At 39.7% G+C, this 19906-nt stretch overlaps 1 protein-coding gene across 3 annotated transcripts in view; it reads right to left on the bottom strand.

The window, feature by feature from the left end:
- Positions 1–13250: 13250 nt before the first annotated feature.
- The window catches only part of CSNK1A1 (casein kinase 1 alpha 1), a 108399-nt gene continuing 101743 nt past the window's right edge, over positions 13251–19906 (bottom strand). For all 3 annotated transcript variants that reach the window (XM_033927518.1, XM_033927520.1, XM_033927521.1), the window contains one exon: positions 13251–14684. In XM_033927518.1, coding sequence (XP_033783409.1) covers positions 14677–14684 — 8 coding nt within the window. In that variant the 3' untranslated portion in view covers positions 13251–14676. The remainder of the gene's footprint in view (positions 14685–19906) is intronic.

Below are 19906 nucleotides of genomic sequence, written 5' to 3'. Positions count from 1 at the left end.
GATACCCAGATCCTTTTCTTCAGTGCTAACCCCCAAGGTGGACCCTTGTCTGGAATGGATCTAAATCTCCAATCTCATCCAAATAAGAGGACAGTTGTCTCAATATCCCCTTTTTCAAGATCTTAAGCAAGCAGGGTAAACTAGACAAATGTTGATAACTAATCACCACAGACAAAATTCTCTAAATCTATAAAATACCATCAGACAGCTGTTTCATTATCCTCCATCTTGTAATTTTGCCTGGCTCAAAATTATAAGATGTGGAGGCATATTTTCAAAGCATTTAGACATATTAAGTTCTTTAAAAATGAGCCCGAGTCTTAGCTCCATCATATTCTTTTAAAATTCTAAAATAGTAACATGTGAAAACCTATCCAGGCCTGGCCTTCTTTTTCCTCCAATAAAGAAAAATCCTGGCCCATATTCACTCTGAAAGCCCCAAAACTTATTTGCTTCCTTCCAATCACAACCCTCTATCTAAAAGTCCACTGTGCTAAAACATTTTCTTTATTTATAGCAGTCTCCAATCAAGATGAAAAATTAAGATTTCTTGGACCTAATAGCTCTGAAATAATAATAAAAAAATTATATAAAAAACAAGGTGTCTTATAATCTCATAGAAACATGATGGCAGATAAAGATCAAATGGCCCAGCCAGTCTGCCCATCTGCAGTAACCATTATCTCTTCCTAAGAGATCCCACGTGACTATCCCATGCTTTCTTGAATTCAGACACAGTCTCACAACACATTGGAACACAATACTGTGTGGACCCCCTAATTAGGGACATTTCTGCCTGTGGGATAATACATACGAAGAAAGCAATAATGATAGTGTGTAGACCTTGGGCTTAGATCCACAGTTCCAGATGTGGTGTTTGTAGCTGTGCTGTACTAAGCATAGGAATTAAGAGTAACTTTAGCTTGTGTGTGCCACGGCAGCTCCCTTCATATCCTCCCCCGGACAAAGTATAATACACATTTAGTCTGCACTCACAGCCTGTAAATGTGCTCCATTTGTATAGTGCACTGGCTTATGGCGCCCAGAGCCTCTCTTTCTGCTCTAAGCACAGGACTAAGTACTGTCCACCATCTTCTATATTGGTCACGGTCACTACTGCTCTTAGCTGGATTTGCTTCTGGGCTATGGCAAATGGCATGTGCTGTGTATTTTAACAGGTGTATCCAGCTTCACTGTTTACCAAGGCTAAAGTTGAACACTCATATTCATTCACCCTCATGGCAGACACACCTATGGTAGCACTTCCTGGCAACCATTACTCATTCCTATATCTTAAACTGTAGCAGTAATTACTGTCAGTGACCTTTGAAGGATATCGCAAGGGAAAAGAGGCACCCAGGGACCTGTCTCTGACTGCATCTCATCTCTCAAAGTAATAAGGAAGCCAGAAAATTGTTCTCTGACCCTTCTCAGGGGTGATGCTCTTATGAGAAGCAGGAAACTCATTGCTGCTAATTTAAAAACATCTGCTAGAGCTTACTGTTGTTTTCCATGGCCTCATTAGTATAATGAGTGGTTTATATAACACCTTTATCCACACAGAATCCCAACACACTGTATCATGCACCAATTCTCAATTCTAGCCAGGTTCATAATTGAGACACATCCCACTCTATAATAGGCACCAACCTTAGTTTAAGGCTTGCTAAACATGGATGCAGTATGCTAGGAAGATGAGCAAAGTCGAAATTGCTGTTGAACACCAGACCACTTCTGGCAACAAGACAGTATTGAGGGACCGACTCTCCTGAGGATGCATCTTAGAGCTTTCAAAACTGCCTAGTTTGAGAAGATTGATATCCAACCTCTTCTCTTGGAGAACTAGTGAAGCCCTGGAAGATAATTTCCCCAGGCCAGGTTGGAAGTTTTTGTAGTTAAAACAGTTTGGTAGGGGACATAATTGGAAGAGTAAATCCAAAGCCAAATTGGACTGGAAGAGCTATTAAATTCTTCTGTGCCCACACATTCTTCTAAAGTCTCCACATGGCCTGATACACCAGAATTCTCAGACTCAAACTATCTTCCCCCTTGTTAAAAGGCGTCATGTATGCAGGTAAATTAGGGCAATCCCTTTTCTTCAAATTCACTGAGCTTTGGAACAACCTCCCTGCCCCGCTGCGGAACCTAGGCTCATTCCAATTATTCCGAAAGCATCTGAAAACCTGGCTTTTCTCCAAAACATAAAGCTATCTATTTAAAATGTAAAGTTAGCTATTATCTTCATAACCTCTAATTTCTTATTATGTCCTTCCCTCATTTATTGAATTACCTGTAAATCGTGCAAGCTCTATCTTTATGGAGATGATGCAGTATACAAACTTAAGGTTTAGTTTAGGATTCTCCCTTATGAAGACGTGCTACAGGTTTTAAGGCCCAATGTACTTAAAACATGGATCAAACTCCTACCTGCGGACTTAACTCACTCCTTTCACAGTAACCCTAAAGTTCTGATTTCAGAAAATGAAGAGGTGACAGGGCTAAGGAAAGGATAAAGGAATGAAGTGAGGTAAGTGGAAGAAGCCTAGTGGAGATCAAGATTTAATCTTTGAGAAACTGGATTTACTTTGAGATCTTACACATACTTTTGATCCAAGCTAGCCACCATTGAATACGGGATGCTAGGCTCAATGGATTTCGGTCTGATACCTCTTGGATTTTCAAATATGCTCTTATGAACTTGGTCATAGAATTATTCAGGTAGTCGGGCAGAAGTGATTATGTTAGAGAAATAAAGATTGAAGATAAAAGGGGAGGCACCAAAATTATTTTTACACTACTCTTCACTATCTCAAACATGTCTGTTTCCCCATCTCTCCTCCCCCCCCCCTCAGTCTCTTACTTTCTATTCAGCTTACATACGCCACTGATCCCTCTCCTTTGACTTTGGCTCATATGAGCTCAGCTGTTGATATGTCTTTAGTTCATGTGGTCCATTGATTGCAATTCCTAGTTGAAAAAGTGACTCAGTTTGATGAGCCATAAAAACCATTAACAGGGACTAGGGCAAAGAGACAAGTTTGATCATCTGGGTAGGCTATATAGTGCAGTTGTCAGCTACAATGTTTAAGGTTGTTTGCCTTTTCATTTATATGTATTGTAAACACAAACATGATGGCAGATAAAGGCCAAATGACCCATCCAGTCTGCCCATCCACAATCTCCTCCTCTCCCTAAGAGATCTCACGTGCCTATCCCATGCCTCCTTGAATTCAGACACAGTCTCTTCCGAGAGACTGTTCCATGCATCTACCACAAAAAAAAAAAAAAAAAAAGTATTTCCTTAGATTACTCCTGAGCCGATCACCTCTTAACTTCATCCTATACCCTCTCATTTCAGAGCTTCTTTTCAAATGAAAGACTCGACTCATGCGTATTTATTCCATGTAGATATTTAAACATCTCTATCATATCTCCTCTCTCACACCTTTCATCAAAAATATATATATATATTGAGATCTTTAAGTCTGTCCCCATACGCCTTATTGATGAATACCACAAACCATTTTAGTGGCTTTTCTCTGGACTGACTACATCCTTTTTATATTTTTTTTGAAGGTGTGGGCTCCAGAACTGTACACAATATTCTAAATGAGGTCTCACTAGAGGTATCAATGCCTCCTTTTTCCTACTAGCCATACCTCTCCCTGTGCATCCTAGCATCCTTCTAGCTTTCATCCTTTTTGGCCACTTTTAGATCATCACATACTATCATGACTTTGCATTTCTTAGTATTAAATCTTAGCTGCCAAAATTTCAGACCATTCTTCAAGCTTTTCTAGGTCCTTCCTCATGTGATTCACACCATCAGGGGTGTATTGCAGATTTTGGTTATTATCTGCAAAGACGCAAATCTTACCCCACAGCTCTTCAGGAATAGCACTTACAAAAATGTTAAAAAAACAGGCCCAAGAACCAAACCTTGAGGCACACCATTGGTAACATCCCTTTCCTAAGAGAAATCTCCATTGACCACTACCCTCTGTCACCTTCCACTCCAACCAGTTCCTGACCCAGTCCATCGCTTTTGGGCCTATCCCGAGGGCACTCAATTTATTTATTAGATGTGTGTGGAACACTGTCAAAGGCTTTGTTAAAATCTAAATACACCACATCTAGCACACTATCCAAATCTCTGGTCACCCAGTCAAAGAAATTGATCAGATTTGAGTGATAAGAGCTGCCTCTAGTGAATCCATGTTGCCCCTGGTCCTGTAATCCACTGGATTACAGAAACATCACTATTCTGTTTTAAAAGTGTTTCCATTAATTTACTTACCACAGAAGTCAGACTTGCCAGCCTGTAGCTCCCTACTTCTTTCCTTACACTTTTGTGGAGAGGGACCATATCTGCCCTTTTTAAGTCTAGAGAAGCATCAAAAAGGTCAGCCAGCATAAGAACATAAGAATAGCCTTACTGGGTCAGACCAATGGTCCATCTAGCCCAGTAGCCCACCCTCACAGTGGCCAATCCGGGTCTGTAGTACCTGGCCAAAACCAAGGTGTAGCAATATTCCATGCTGCCAATACAGGGCAAGCAGTGGCTTCCTCCACGTCTCTCTCAATAACAGACTATGGACTTTTCCTCCAAGAACTTGTCCAAACCTTTCTTAAAACCAACTACGCTATCCGCAGATACTGTTTCTTCAGTATCCTCAAATGTACACTATCTAGCCCCATAGATTCTGGAATAGGGACAAAGGTACACAGAGCCTGGTCGCACAGGACAGAATAAGGAGAAATTGTCCTTAGCTCTAGCTCTACTTCTACCCTGATGCTGAGATTCTATAACTTGCATATGCAGATCCTGAAAAGGTCTTATTTGGTTCCCTCCCTCCCTTCCTTCCTCTCACCCTCGCCGGGGGCTTGCAAGTGACGCCAACACACCTTCTACATCAAAACCAGTTCATCTGGTAGAAACAAGGGTGTGGTAGAATCAAACAAGCAAAGCAATTTAGGCTGGGCTCGGCTCACTGGAGTTTCTGATGAAACATAATGCTTAATAGCATCTAAGCTCCTTCTGTATTGTATTCTTCTATGTAGCTGGGAAATATACCCAAGCACCTGTGAGCCCCTCCTCCCCCAAAAGCATTTCCTGCTTCTGAACCAACACTAACTTTTAAGAAGTCACTTGCTAGTATGAAAAAACATGTTCCTTAGCTCCAATCCAATCTTGGATTCTTGAACCTAAACATGGATTGTCATAGCTAGCAAACTGCCTTTGTTCATCCAATCATCAAAAACTATTCTTTAGATAATTCATTGTCATCAAATATTCATCCAGTTTCTATCCTTCCATTCATAGCAAAAGTTGTCAATAAAATTGTGTTTTCCAACTCACACAATATACTGATATATGCAGACAGAAGAAACAAGACAAAATACAAAGGTAAAGTGAAATATCAAATAACATCATGAAGAAGTAATAAAATTATACAATGAAATAACAAAAATGAAAAGTAAAGTAGCAAAGGGACCTTCATCTACTTAATGAAAATATGTATTAGACTTATAAAAAAACAACCAAAAAAAAAAAAAAAACTTTACTACTCTGATGTATCAGTACATAAAAGGTGGACGTATTGAAACTCATTTGAATTACATGATCTTCAATACATTCACCTTCTGTTGCTGACGGATGAGGATGATATTTTGCTACTATCCACCCACAATCCATCTAATCCTGATTTGAGAACTTTACAATCGTGCCCATCAACGATTTGTGAAGACTTTGTTATGTATTTGAGGTCTGTGCTTGTATTCCTATGACAAAATGCTAATAAAACTGAATGAACTTAAAAAAAAAAAAAAGACAGATAATTGCATCTCAGAAAACAAATTTGTATTGAACCAACAGAAGACAGACAGAATGCGGGTAACATGTACCCACCATATTCCACCAGTCTTTCTTTCCCTTAGATCCACCACAATTAAGTTGGTTGACAATATAAAGTATTTAGGTGTCAATATTGACAACACTCTTACATTCCAAACTCAAAATTATAGCTGTTGCAAGTTCTTGTTCTCTTTGCCCGTACATAGATACCTCCAGTCTTCACTAATCTATGCACTGGTCATTTCAAAACTAGACTATTGCAACATCATATATTCTGGTCTCCCTTCCTCAGTATTAAAAAGACTTAAAACTGTTCAAAACCACGGCCATAAGACTTCTCACTAATGCCTGGTGCTATGATTATATTTCTCCCCTTGAAGCAATATCATTGGTTACCAATTAAGATTTACTACTTAAAGCTTTAACTTTAGCATTTAGAACTTTACACACAAGTCTTCTGAACTATTTATATCTTATAGTCCATCTAGAAATTTATCTTTACAGCACATAAATTCATATGTCTAGATTGTCTTCCATCTGTCATTCTGCTTTTATTGCTTTTGTTCCAAGCTTATGGAATTCCCTCCCCAATGAAACCTGTGCTGAGCTTAGATATCCCAAATTCTGCATTCTTAGAAACTGTAAATTAGTCAAGCTTTCAGAGGCAGGGTAGTGTTGGGTGGGGAGTAGCTAAAGCTTAGCAGCAAAATAAGTTTGTTATAGTTTGTCAATTGCTTAGTTTTATTACTGGTATGTTTTGTTGGGTCTGCCTTTTGAGTTATGTCTTTCTTTAGCGCTTTTCTGTTTCCTTTTGAGTTATGTCTTTCTTTAGCGCTTTTCTGTTTCAAAAGAGTTCTTTTCTAGGTGTTTTGTAAACTGCTCAGGTGGTATAAGGGAGGGGTGGTATATTGGGTTTTTTAAAAACAAATATGTGACCAAGTCACTTCTATACCGCATAACCAGTAAGTTTGATAATACAACCTAGAGATAATTAATTGGTGAACAAATTTGTCTTCGATTGCTTTCGAAAATGATTGTAAGACATGGAACTCAACAACAAAGGTTTTAGTTCCTTGCCCAGAAAGTCAGTAGCTTCCATCCCCCTATATCAAAATGATGGAAGGATATGTCACAGAACTTGGCTTCTATTTATAATGCTTCAATATCCTCCCACCCTTCATAATCAGGATTCAGGGAAATCACAGCACTAAGACAGTGATCGCAGCACTAGTAACATATGGCAAAGAACTACTAAGCAAGGGTCACAGTGCAATCATAATCCAATTGGGCCTAAGCAGTACATTTGACCTAGAAAATTTTGATCAGATTTATTTCAAGCACTTATTACCCGCTTAACATCTAGGTGGTTTACATTCAAACAGTGCATATACAGTACATTCCTCACTAAACTACATAGCTATAATAGCAACTAGCAACTCTTTCTGGTGTGAACAAAAAATACTTTCTCTGGACCATATGCTACCCCTTTAATGGAATGCCTGCATAAACTCACTTCAAAAGACTCAGCAGGATATGGTTTCAGTAAAACAAATCCAGGAAACTATAATTAAAAACAATCTGAATCTTAGAAGAAAAGTAGAGTCATTAGAGAACCAGGCGCGTATTAACAACCTGAGATTGATAAATTTCCCAAGAGTAACTATGGTTACACCTAGAGATATGCTTAGGAGATATTTATTAGACATTTTGGAAGTCCCGGAGGGGAATCTTCCACCATTCTCCCAAGTGTATTATCTCCCTAGCAAAACTCCGCATCACCAGCAACCAGAACCTACTGAAGGGCAAGCATTGAATAACACTGAGATTCTGGAGAAGTCAGACACAGAGGTGGCAACACCTGCAACATTAGTTGTTACATTGGCTTTCTATTGATAAATCATGGTTATTGAGACTGTTTCTTAAGAATAAAACAGAAGGAATTCCTTGGTTGTAAAATGCAAATGTTCCCTGATGTTTCAAGGGAAACGCAAAAACATAGGCGTGACTTTCTCCTTTTAAAGCCAGGGGTCATCTCACTAGGGGCTACATTTCATTTAAGACACCCCTGTAAGTGCATTGTTCGCTATCACTCAACTAAATATGTATTCTTGAGCCTCAACAATTGACTAATTTTGTGGTTATGTCCCATTTGGACAAGGATAAACCTAAATCTCGACTCTAAAAGAAAAATGGTAGCTCCGTTCCTGATGTATAGAAAACAGCATTACTTTGTTGTATTGATTACATTTTTTTTTCTTCTTAGCTTGCCAGTACAATTTCTTGGGTCTAAAGAGGACTGGAGCTAATTTCACCATAATAATTTCTCTTGTAATTTTGCTTATCTTTTGTTAAGTATGGATGTATTGTTTAATGATTGTAATTTGCTTTGGTTAAATTTGCTTTCTGTACAAGTTCTACTTGATATTATATTGAAATCAATTAAAAATATATATATATACAGCTGTGAGCATCAGCATTAAACTTGGACATTAAGCCAAGTATAAATATTTACTAAATGCTTTTTGTCCCTTGTGATTATTATTTGAAAATGTTTAAAAGTGGGGACTAGATTGACTAATGATAGCTCGCAAGGGGCTGATCTGTTAAGACAAGTTTTAACTACAGGCAGCCACGAGCCCCCGAGGTCTTTTTTCCCCATAAGAATAATCTCCAACGAATGGTTTGAGAAGTGCATTGGATATTCAGGAAGAGGTTTCCACTCATAACCAACATTTTTGAGGGTTATTAGTCTTTAAGTAACTTCTTAAACATCAGGCCTTTACTGGCATAGCATGGATCAGCCACTGAGAAGGCAGACTGAGCTATACTGGCGTAATGCACCTCATCTCGCCTTCCCACATCTAGCAACATTCCATTTTTAGACCGCAATGAGCGTCTTATCAGAGATCGTCAGTGATTTCGGATTTAGCGGCCAATTCCTCTCCTGATTCCAAGGCTTCCTAACCACATGACACTATGCTGTACTTAAGGATGGTGAACTTTCCGACAGATGGCACCCTCCCACTGGGGTCTCCCAAGGATCCCCACTTTCACCATCTGTGTTTAACCTTCTAATGCAATCCTTGGGAGCCAACCTAGATCTCACACAAATAAAACATTTTTACCTACGCAGAGAACATAATGATCATTCTTTCTGAGAAGGGAGAAAGAGGGAAGAAGACATTCTCTTTCTGAGAGAGGAGTAGAAGACATACCTTTGGGTAAGCAAACATTATTTTGCTGAGCTTTGATAGGTTTGGGGAGAAAAGCTCAATTGTAGGTTCCCTTCTATAGACAGTTTAGAGCTAGTCTCTGAATGTACGTAAGAACATAAGAATTGCCATACTGGAACAGACAAAAGGTCCATCAAGCCCAGTATCCTGTTTCCAACAGTGGCCAACCCAAGTCCCAAGCTAGATCCCCCAAGTAGTAAATGTCATAGTTGGGCAAAGTAGGAAGAAGAAAAGGAAATAAATCCAAAAACCTGCAGTGGGACTTGAACCAGTACCCTTTGTGATCTCTGCTCTGACTCTCAACTGGCTGCTTTAACCAGCTATTCTTCCACATGGACACCTTGGTGTGGCAGCAGAACCATCTCCATATTATAAAATGGCCATCCAGAACATTCAAGTCCCTCATTTTCTCCATTCATAACTTGGACATGCTAGAACATTCTAACATATGGACATGTATTTTAGAACAGGTTATATCCTTTCTAAAATACATGCAAGATGGACATACATTTGTGACATACGGACTGGGACATTCAATCTAGGTTAATGTCCTTTTTAAAATGGCCCTCAAAACTTTGAGAGATGAAAGATGCCCCCCCATATCAAACATTTATAGCCTTTATCATCTGTTATTTGTAACCCCACTTTTGATTCCTTTTTGCTCAGATGGTAACATTTTGTTTCCCTTATACTTTCTGGTATACTGACCAGGACAACAATTGAGGTATTGGGCTATATTCCCATATGGGTAGATCTGCAGGTAGGGGTTATCAAGCAATGGACATATCTGGTCTTTTTTAGGAACAACAATTTTTCAGGCATCCGTAGTAAATGGAAGGAATTTAATTCAGAAGACCAACCAATCCCATGCTTCTTTTGAGAAACAACAAAAGAACTAAGGGGTAGGAGCTGGGAAAGGGAAGAAAGTTTATACTGCTAAGCAGGTAGTGGTGTCGCTTCAGCACATATTAGAGCTGTAAGAGGCAGCTCAGGCAGGACAAGCCAACTTACGTAAAAGACCATCTGGGCAGGCACTGGAACATTTTGTGGCTATCCACAGCCATTCATGAACATACTTAATAGGAGCTCTTCTACTATAAAATTTGGTTTAAATTTGGAAATAAACCAGGAAGAACAATAGTAGAACCCACTGTTGGATTTCCTAAAATGTATCTGGTACTGGTAAAGCTTGTATTGCCTTCTATTCAGCCCTGTATGATGCAGGAAGGGTAAATCCAGAGTCTTATTATCCACTTTTTGGAGAACATTCCCTCTATCAATACCGAATGATGATGAACAGAGGGCAGAGCTGAATGCATCCCTAACAGCAGCAGTATAGAGAAATCATTTGAGAAACAGCTCTATGTAATATTCTGGAACCCAATAGCTTTAAGGCAGAAATTTATAAGGTTGTTCAATATCAGGATCTCTCCCCCCAAAAATACTGCCACCAATTGGTGGCAATGTTCTAGAATGCAATGAGCAAGAATTCTTACCTCAAGAAATTAATGGGGCATTCACTATAGTAATATACATTAAGCCTGGAAAGGACCCATTACCATCAAAGTCCTATAGAACCATATCCCACCTTAACTTTGATATCAAGATTTTAGCTAAAGAGCCTGGTCAATAGACTTAATAGAGGAAGTTTCCTTGATGGTGCTAAAAGAACAGTTCAATTTTGTTCCAGTACAATATTCAGTTGTACAGGTTAGGAAGCGCTAGCACTAATAAAATTGTCAGTGAACATACCATCCCTACTAATTAGCTTCAATTCCAAGAAGGCATTCAATAGGGTAGGCTGGTCATGCTTATTCCAGGTATTAGAGCTCTATGGTTTGAGAGGGCCCTTTGTTATAGCACTATATATGCACCTGACAGGTCTCTGCCTTTTCTAATAAGATGGAGTGCCCCATCCCTACTTTTGATTCTTGAACCTTTAAAAAGCAGAATGGAAATGAATTCATAGCATACTGCTTTTGAAGTAGTGACTTTCAAAGATGTTATACTGGTTCATCTTATCCAGAGCACTAAATGACTGATTTATTATGGCTCAAAGGTATTTGGGGCCTGCTCAGGCTTGAAATTGAATTATGCTAAATTAAAGGCTTTGTTGTCACTACCATTGATAAGATGGGTGGGGACCCCCAGGGTTTTTATTAAAGTGGGCTGCAGGGGAACTGAACTTGAGATCTGGGTGCCTCAAAATCTCATGGACCTCTATAAACTGAATGTCATAATTTTACTACAAGAGGGACATAGTAAATGCATAGATCCTAGAGGCTGTTCCCCTTGTTGCTTTATGGAAATGTTTATTTAGAATAGTTCTGCTCCATAAATGGCTGTACATGCTGCAGCTATAAGTGTGTTGCCATTAAGAATAATGACCGGCACAGAGAGGGACAGAGCACACCAAGCACAATAGTGAAAAAAAGCACAAAAGGCTTCAATGAACAGGGACTTGTTTTTATCAACCCAACACACTTCAGCAGGAAAGTAAAAAAAGTAACTGGCTTTAGGACCAATTCTGATCTCTAAAGATTGGTAAACATATTTTGCTTATTGTCTGACCCCTGATGCAGGAATTGTATGCTGAAACACAGCTTGTGTTGGGTCAATAAAGACATGTCCCTGTTCATTGAAGCTTTTTTTGCTGTATTACCATTAAGGATATGCAGCAGTTTTACAAAGTCTTTTGTAATTTCATATGGCAAGGAAAAAGGAACTAGCTTCTCCTCAGATATCCCAACTCGTACGCGAGACTGGTTTTTCCATATACTAAACACTAATTATGTTGCACAAATGAAGCACGTAGAAGACCAGCAACAGGGAGGTGTTTACTCAAATTAGTTTAGAAGCTGGAATATTACCTCCTTAGAACATGCAATAAGTATTCCTTGCCTCTCCAGAATACCTACATCCAGTATGGATGCCCTATTCAGATTCATCAGCTACTAGGACATCATTTCTGGATGACACGGTAGCGTCTCACAAGATCCAAGTGGCAGTCCAAGTCATTAAACAACAATCTCGACATGCCCTATATGCTGATGTCTATTTCTTCCTTGAAGAATTTAAAAAATGGTGATCCATTTCCTTTTGGAGAAAGACTTTGGTCCAATTTATGTGTACCAGAACTCTTGAGATGAGCAGCACAAGTGGAATTTGGATACTTGAGAGACTCCAGATAGTTGTACTTGCTGAACTTGTACTCTGAGCCAGCTACTCATCCAGATAAAGAAACAGTTTGCACAGCCATCATGATTTGTAACTTTGTAAAACTTGAAGAGCTCATGCTAGGCAAAAGTATATAGTATTAGTTCCTGTGAGATGGATATACCCCAAAATGGGTATAACTGGTTTGATTATTTTTTTTTTTAAAGTTCCAGGACACAGATTGCACCCTTTTTGGATTAATAGGATGCTCAGGGAATTAAAGTACATTTGGATTTTGAGACTGTAACCAATCTGTATTTTTATGCTAGCACAGATGTCTGTTATGATCCAATCAGCCAGTACTCCAGGTGTACATTCCAGAAAACCTCACTGCTGGAGGAGACCCTTAGTCTAGATCTGGAGAGGGCCCTTCAGCAATCCACTCAAATGGTACCTAGTTGATGTGGAAGACAAGTCAGAAGCAGCTGCAAAAAACATCTTATGCCTAGCACAGTAGGCTTTCATCTGATGGCCATAGTCAAGAGAAGCCGAAGGCACTGCTAACCATGACACAAAGACCTGGCTACTATTTACAAAACAAAGGGAGCCTAAAGACATGTTTTACACACTTTTCCTTTAAATACCTCTAACCTAAGATGGTCTCTATCACATTTTTCTTGAGAAAAACTTTGTATCTTGTCTAGAATGTTTCATATTAAACCAATAATAGCTGGTTAAGGAGCTACGTAAGAGGTAAGCATGGAATTCTGTAGGTCCAGGGCAAGAATATTTGGCCCCAAGGATCCCAAAGAATACATAAACCTAGCAGAACCACACTTGTTATACATGTACACACAATTTCTGCTTTCCAAAGTTAATGGCGAACCACAGGGATAGAAACTGCACTTTGAAAAAAAAAAAAAAGGGGGGGGGGGGGGGAAGACTGGCAACAGAACCTAAACACAATTTATAAAAATTTACCACCCCTTAAAAAAATGTACACAATATTGGCCATTTTCAGACAAAATTTTAATTTATTCAGACATGCTAAAAGGAATAAATTACACTATTAGAGAATCACCAGCAATAAAGTAGGCTTTTTTCAGGTGGGTTCATGAGATAAAGACATCTTTGGACAGCTATATTGAGTACTGCTGCCTGAAAATCAAAGTCCGTCTGATCATGCCCACCTGACAATCTTGTTCACATCCCCCTTCAGCATACAGATGGCCAAGCCTTAGAATCATGCCAGATACTGGCAGAGCATCAGTTAGCTGCAGGAAGTCCACAAACAGAAAATGCACTGGGGGTTGAACTAGTAGGGACTGGATGCAGTTCTTGAAGGGGGATCGGTCGAGGACAAAACCAGCGATCACCCTCTCTCCCTCAACTCCAAGAAATTAAACAAAAGTTAGAATTCTATCAAAGACATCAATATAAATCTAAAATCATTTGCAAAGAAACAGAACATGTTTAATGAATGGCCTTGAAATCTTCTATTTAAAAAAATAAGTGGGTATTGATTTTGCTTTTGTATATAGCAAAATTAACAAGGCAATCTTATTTCCTTACAGAAAGATTTTAGTTTTTAATGAACTTGTAAACAAAAGAGCTCTTGTTCAAAATAAAAACAAAAATATTCCCAGATAGAGGTTTACAACGATTACATTTATCTAAGCAACTTACATACAAGGTTTCATTTGTTAAGATGTTAACTAGATTGTGACATATACTTTTATCCTTTGATACCAAGAACATTATAGCCAATGCAGAGTCCTAAAGAGACTAGTAGTCACTAGCATTTTTCTCAAAGTCTTTACTTAGATGCTGTTATTTCTAAAACACAAGAAAAGCGGGCGGAGTTCTTCTATATGCTTCAGAACTGGAATCTTTGGTTATTAACCATACCAGCTGGCTAAGTATGAGACACAAGAAGCCAAGCTCTTAAGAATGTTTTAAGTGTAGAATTTTCAAATAACCCAGGGAGGGAGAACTAGGAAAACACTTGTTCAACTGTGAATGTTTACAAGTAGTCGTCACAACTGCTGCTGAAGACTGCTCTTGCCATTCTTCCAAAATCAGAATTGCTAAGCCAAGTTCAAAATGGTAACTCCCCCCTCCAAAAAAACAATTGGCATATGCACAATTTTCTCCACCACTCTGTGCCAACCATTTAGTCAGGCTTTCCACTTTAAAAAATGCAATAGAAAAACTGGACACGTTTCACTATCTCAGTAATCTTCACAATTAACAGTGGTGGCACCACCCACACCGCACAGAGCCAGTTTATACTGAAATTAAGTTCTTTACACGAAGTAAAATGGTTGCCCACAGCAACTGGCAAATGTACATATGAACTAAAATTTCTAGATTTAGGGAGTGACAAGTCCTGCTCCAATCATTCGCTCTGCATCATCCGTTCCTCGTTTATGTTCAAAATCCTGAAAGAAAAAGACAAAGGTATTTCACTGACAAATGCAAGAAACTGAAGAGAAAAAGCATATCCCCAAATACACTCAATCACCAAAAAGAAAACTTTCAAAGCACTACCTATGAAAATTCAGACAGAGGGGTCTGTGAATGTGAAGACCAGAAGTAGAGAAAGCAGCAAACATCAGGGCGACTGAACTATTAGCTTATATTTATCTCCTATTTCCCCCGTTCCTCATCAGTTTTCTGTCCAATTTACGAAAACGCTGCAGCAGCTAGTTCCCATTTGGAAAAATCCACTGAATGGCCTAATGGCTATGAAATGTCAAAGTTCGGCAATTTTCATCCAGTAGAAGACCAGCTCTACACTGAAGCTCAGCAGTGTTCAAATAATGTGACATCACTGCGCTTTATATGTTTAATTTTCTATGAAAAGGAATTTCTATCATTTTACATCCATTTACGGCTCAATTTTTCCACCAAGGCAAAGAACAGAAAAAGGAATGCCCTGACACATTCGTACATGTAAATGAAAACGTTTGTTTCTACTATATGCTGATAAGCAGCTAATTTTACAATAGTTTTAGGAATTTTAATGAACATAAGGAACCTTTTTCTCAGTGTTTGTGCAGTTTATCTGTAGCAGGTTTTCTATGGACAGCAGGATACACAAAGCCCTCAAAGGGGTGACACTGGCCAGAAGGAACATTTCCATCAGCTTAGAATATTTCTAGAACTGAGAAACCATTCATGTGCATCCCCCTTTCATGCTGTGTCATCACATACAGGCTCTTAAAGTTTCTATATAGCCGAGGATAAAATTCCAGGAGGAGGTAGGAGGACATGCAATAGCCTACCTTGCTGTCCATGGAGAATACCTGCTATAGGCAACTTGGCTTTCTCTGAGCAAAAGCAAGATAAATCCTTACAAACTACAGGCTTCCATTAGCAACAAAGGGAAACAGAAAAGGAAACTTCCAATGGGCAGTCAAGCTGCTAGCTGTGTTTTCTGGCTGAAAACTTGGAAATGATTTAAATGGGCCTGAGTTGAATTCTAAAGCCTCAAAATGACTCTGCAGCATAGACTGTCTAAATCTGTTTTCTCAAGTTCTCTTTCCCTACAAGTAAATATGAATATATGAACCAAAATCAGTTGCGGTCTGTGCATCATCCCTTCACAGAACAGGCCAATCTTAAGTAAGAACATAAGAAGTTGCCTCCGCTGAGGCAGACCAGAGGTCCATCTTGCCCAGCGGTCCGCTCCCGCGGCGGCCCATCAGGCCTAATTGCCTGAACAGTGTCCCTGACTAATTTTGTAACTGCCTCTAATCCTCTAATCTTATCCCTATAACCTACCTCTACTCCTATCTGTACCCCTCAATCCCTTTGTCTTCCAGGTACCTATCCAAACCTTCTTTGAAGCCCTACAACTGCCATGGTTCTGGCACTATAAACATCGACAGGTTTAAGCTCGGTCCTGAGTAGTCAAGAGCAAAAAATATAATCTGCAAGCCAGATAAATAAAGAGCCAGGTGGCCTCTCTAATGGCTTTAGTCTACTCCAAGTAGGTGGCCAAGTCTCTTTTGTAATCCAAAGTTCTTAAGACTAACTATTGTGTACACAGTTCAGTCAGTTGTCCTGCTAATAGTTAAGGGAAAATTTGACACCACCTCTGAAATAGCTTACGATTGCTCTCTCATCCAATTGCTGATAATTTAGTATGGAATACATCAGTCACTAAAGCCTGGAGCTAACCAACTATGCATGCCAAAGTGACTGTCGCCAAATGCAAGTCCTTCCTAGTTAAGTAAGAATCCGGCAGCTCAAAATGAGTTTTCATTAGCTGAGCTACACCAAAGTATTGAGATACCAAGACACTGCAGATGGCTTGATGAGAGACTAACAGAAGCATCACACCTGAGACACCTCCAAGAGATGTGGGAAAGGAAGGAACCTAAAACTTGTCATATCCAAATAAAAGCTTCTATCTGAAGATTATGAAATACTTACTGGAGTCTCCTAGAAGCCATAAGAATCTGACATTTTCAGGGAGGTACAGGGTACCTGCAAACCTCTCTCAACATACAAGCTGTGAGAGCAGATACAACAGTCCGCCGGGCCCCTATGATCAATGTTGGATAAATCCCCAATTTGACTGTTTTCTTATGGAAAGATTCTGAAAGGGGGGGGGGGGGGACAGACAGACTTGCCTTAGCCAAAAGGAAGCTACTATAGTATAACTGTTACCTGATCCAAACTGGGCTTTATAAAACTTACTGCTGAAACCTAATCAAACGAAAAACCTGAGCAAGACACCAGTAAGAAGTGGTGATGAGAATCAAAGAAGAGAAGCCATACAAATGGGTATAAATGATAAACCTGGCACAGGGAAAATGATTCTAAGATCCACCCCGACAGAAAATCTTCCACAGGGAAAGCTTAGGCAGCCCTGTGTGATGACAAAACAGGAAGGGATGCATGTGCATAACAAAACTTATCCTATGCAGGCATCACCTACCTTCAAAGACCTGGACTCCTTCTCATCCTTTGTGAATAAATTATTTAAGTTTCAAATTTATTCTCCTTACCAAAAAAAATGAAAGTAGATACAAAAGTATCCAATACAGAAGTTATATAGTATGTTGTAACGGTTTATTTGAATTGTAACAAAGAAACCATACAGTTTTACATAATTCAATCTTAATAATGGCTTTTGGATTTTTGTCAGGAATCAACCCAACCTTTTTAAAACCATGTTAGGCTAAATTTTTTCTACATTCTCTGACAATGAATTCTAGAGTTTATTTACATGTTGAATGAAGATATTTTTTTTCCAATGTTTTAAAATTTACTGCTTAGTAGCTTCACTGCATGACCCTAAGAGCTGGAAAGAGTAAACAAGTGATTTACATATAGACTTGTTTCACTCCACTATTTTATAGACTTCTATCATATCTGCCCCTGAGCAGTCTTCTCCAAGCTGAAGAGCCCTAGCTGCTGTAGCCTGGGAAGTGGTCCCATCCCTTTATGGAATGCAGTGACCAGAATTGCCATGCACCTCAAAGTAATACAAAGGCACTGTAACATTGTTTTTGTTTTCCACTCCTTTCCTGAAAAATCTGACCATTATTTGCTTTCATAGCTGTTGCTGCACACTGAGCAGAGTTTTCAACATTATCAATGATACCTAGGTCCTTTTCCTGGGTGGTGACTCGGCAATGCAGGTGGCTGGTATTTGTAACTTGCCAATTTTTCTATTTAAAACGGTGGGCTTCGCTAATTTTTAAGCGAGGCTGTTTTGAATACAAAAGGATTGACACCAAGGACTGGGGCCATGACACCAATAACGCATTCGTACCAGAATACCTGGCCGTGGTCACACATGCAGAATACAGATAAACCCTATGCAAGCAGGACCACAAACTAAAAGTCCTAACACACAAATTTAAGAGGAAAAGAAGGCCATAGGAGGCTCTTGAACAAACTTGAAGGGCTGAAGTTAGGACCCAAAGGGCGGATGTGGTAATTACAGGCTGGTAAGTCTGACTTCTGTGGTAAGCAAATTAATGGAAACGCTTTTAAAACAGAGAATGGTTAGGTTAGGGCTGTTCAGAAAAAACACACATGACTGAGGGGAGATATGATTGAAGTCTACAAAATCCTGAGTGGAGTAGAACAGGTACAAGTGGATCGATTTTTCACTCCATCAAAAAGTACAAAGATTAGGGGACACTCAAAATTACATGGAACATAAGATTTTCTTTTGCTGGGTCAGATCACTGGTCCATCGTGCCCAGCAGTCCGTTCACACGGAGGCCCTTAGATCAAAGACCAGTGCCCTATTTGAGTCTAGCCTTACTTGCATATGTACTGTTCCAGTAGGAACTTATCCATCCTTGTCGTGAATCCCTGAAGGGTGCTTTCCCCTATAACAGCCTCCGGGAGAGCGTTCCAGATCTCCACCATTCTCTGGGTGAAGAAGAACTTCCTTACGCTTGTACGGAATCTTTTCCCTTCTAACTTTAGCAAGTGCCCTCTCATTCTCTTCACCTTAGAAAGGGTGAACAATCTCTCTGTCACTACTAAGTCAATTCCCTTCAATATCTTGAATGTTTCGATCATGTCCCCTCTCAGTCTTCTCTTTTCAAGAGAGAAGAGGCCCAGTTTCTCTAGCCTCTCGTTGTACGGCAATTCCCCCAGCCCACTAACCATTTTTGTCGCTCTTCTCTGGACCCTTTCGAGTAGTACTAAGCCCTTTTTCATGTACGGTGACTAGTGTTGGATGCAATATTCCAGGTGGGGGCGTACCATGGCCCGGTATAACAGCATGATAACCTTTTCAGATCTGTTCATGATCCCCTTCTTAATTATTCCTAGCATTCTGTTCGCCATTTTCGCCACCGCGCATTGTGCGGACGGTTTCATTGACTTGTCTACAAGTACTCCCAAGTCTCTTTCCTGGGGGCTCTCTCCGAGTATAGCACCGGACATTCTGTATTCGTGCATGATTTTGGTTACCGACATGCATCACCTTGCACTTATCCATGTTGAACCTCATTTGCCATTTCGTGGCCCATTCCTCGAGCGTATTTATAACTCTTTGTAGGTTTTCGCAATCCTTCTGTGTCCTCACTACTCTGAATAAACTTTGTATCGTCCACAAATTTAATCACCTCGTTCATCGTGCCAATTTCTACGTCGTTTATAAATATTGACGAGCACAGGCCCGAGCATTGAACTATGCGGCATTCCACTCGTGATGCTTTTCCAGTCCGAGCATTGTCCATTCACCCCACTCTGTTTCCTATCTGCCAACCAGTTTTTAATCTACGTGATTATATCACCCTCATGGCTCTCAATTTTTCAAAGTAGACGTTCATGCGGAACCTTGTTGAACACCTTCTGAAAATCTAGATATGTGTCGTCAACTGGGTCACCTTTGTCTATCTGCCCAATTATTCCTTCGAAGAAGTGCAGTAAGTTTCCTTTTCTAAAGCCGTGCTGGCTGGTCATCATCAGTTTGTGTTCATCAAGGTGATCGATGATGCGGTCCTTTATCAGCGCCTCTACCATCTTTCCCAGTACCGAAGTCAGACTCACCGGTCTATAGTTTCCCAAATCTCCCTTCGAACCTTTTTAAAAAAACTTTTAAAGCCAATGTTTTTTCACTAAGAATAGTTAAGCTCTGGAACGCATTGCCAGAGGTTGTGGTAAGAGCGGATAGCGTAGCTGG

This window comes from Geotrypetes seraphini, chromosome 18, assembly GCF_902459505.1.
Source record: "Geotrypetes seraphini chromosome 18, aGeoSer1.1, whole genome shotgun sequence".
NCBI lineage: Eukaryota > Metazoa > Chordata > Amphibia > Gymnophiona > Dermophiidae > Geotrypetes > Geotrypetes seraphini.
The sequence above is the reverse complement of the archived record's forward strand: the minus strand, read 5'-3'. Positions and strand labels throughout refer to the sequence as shown.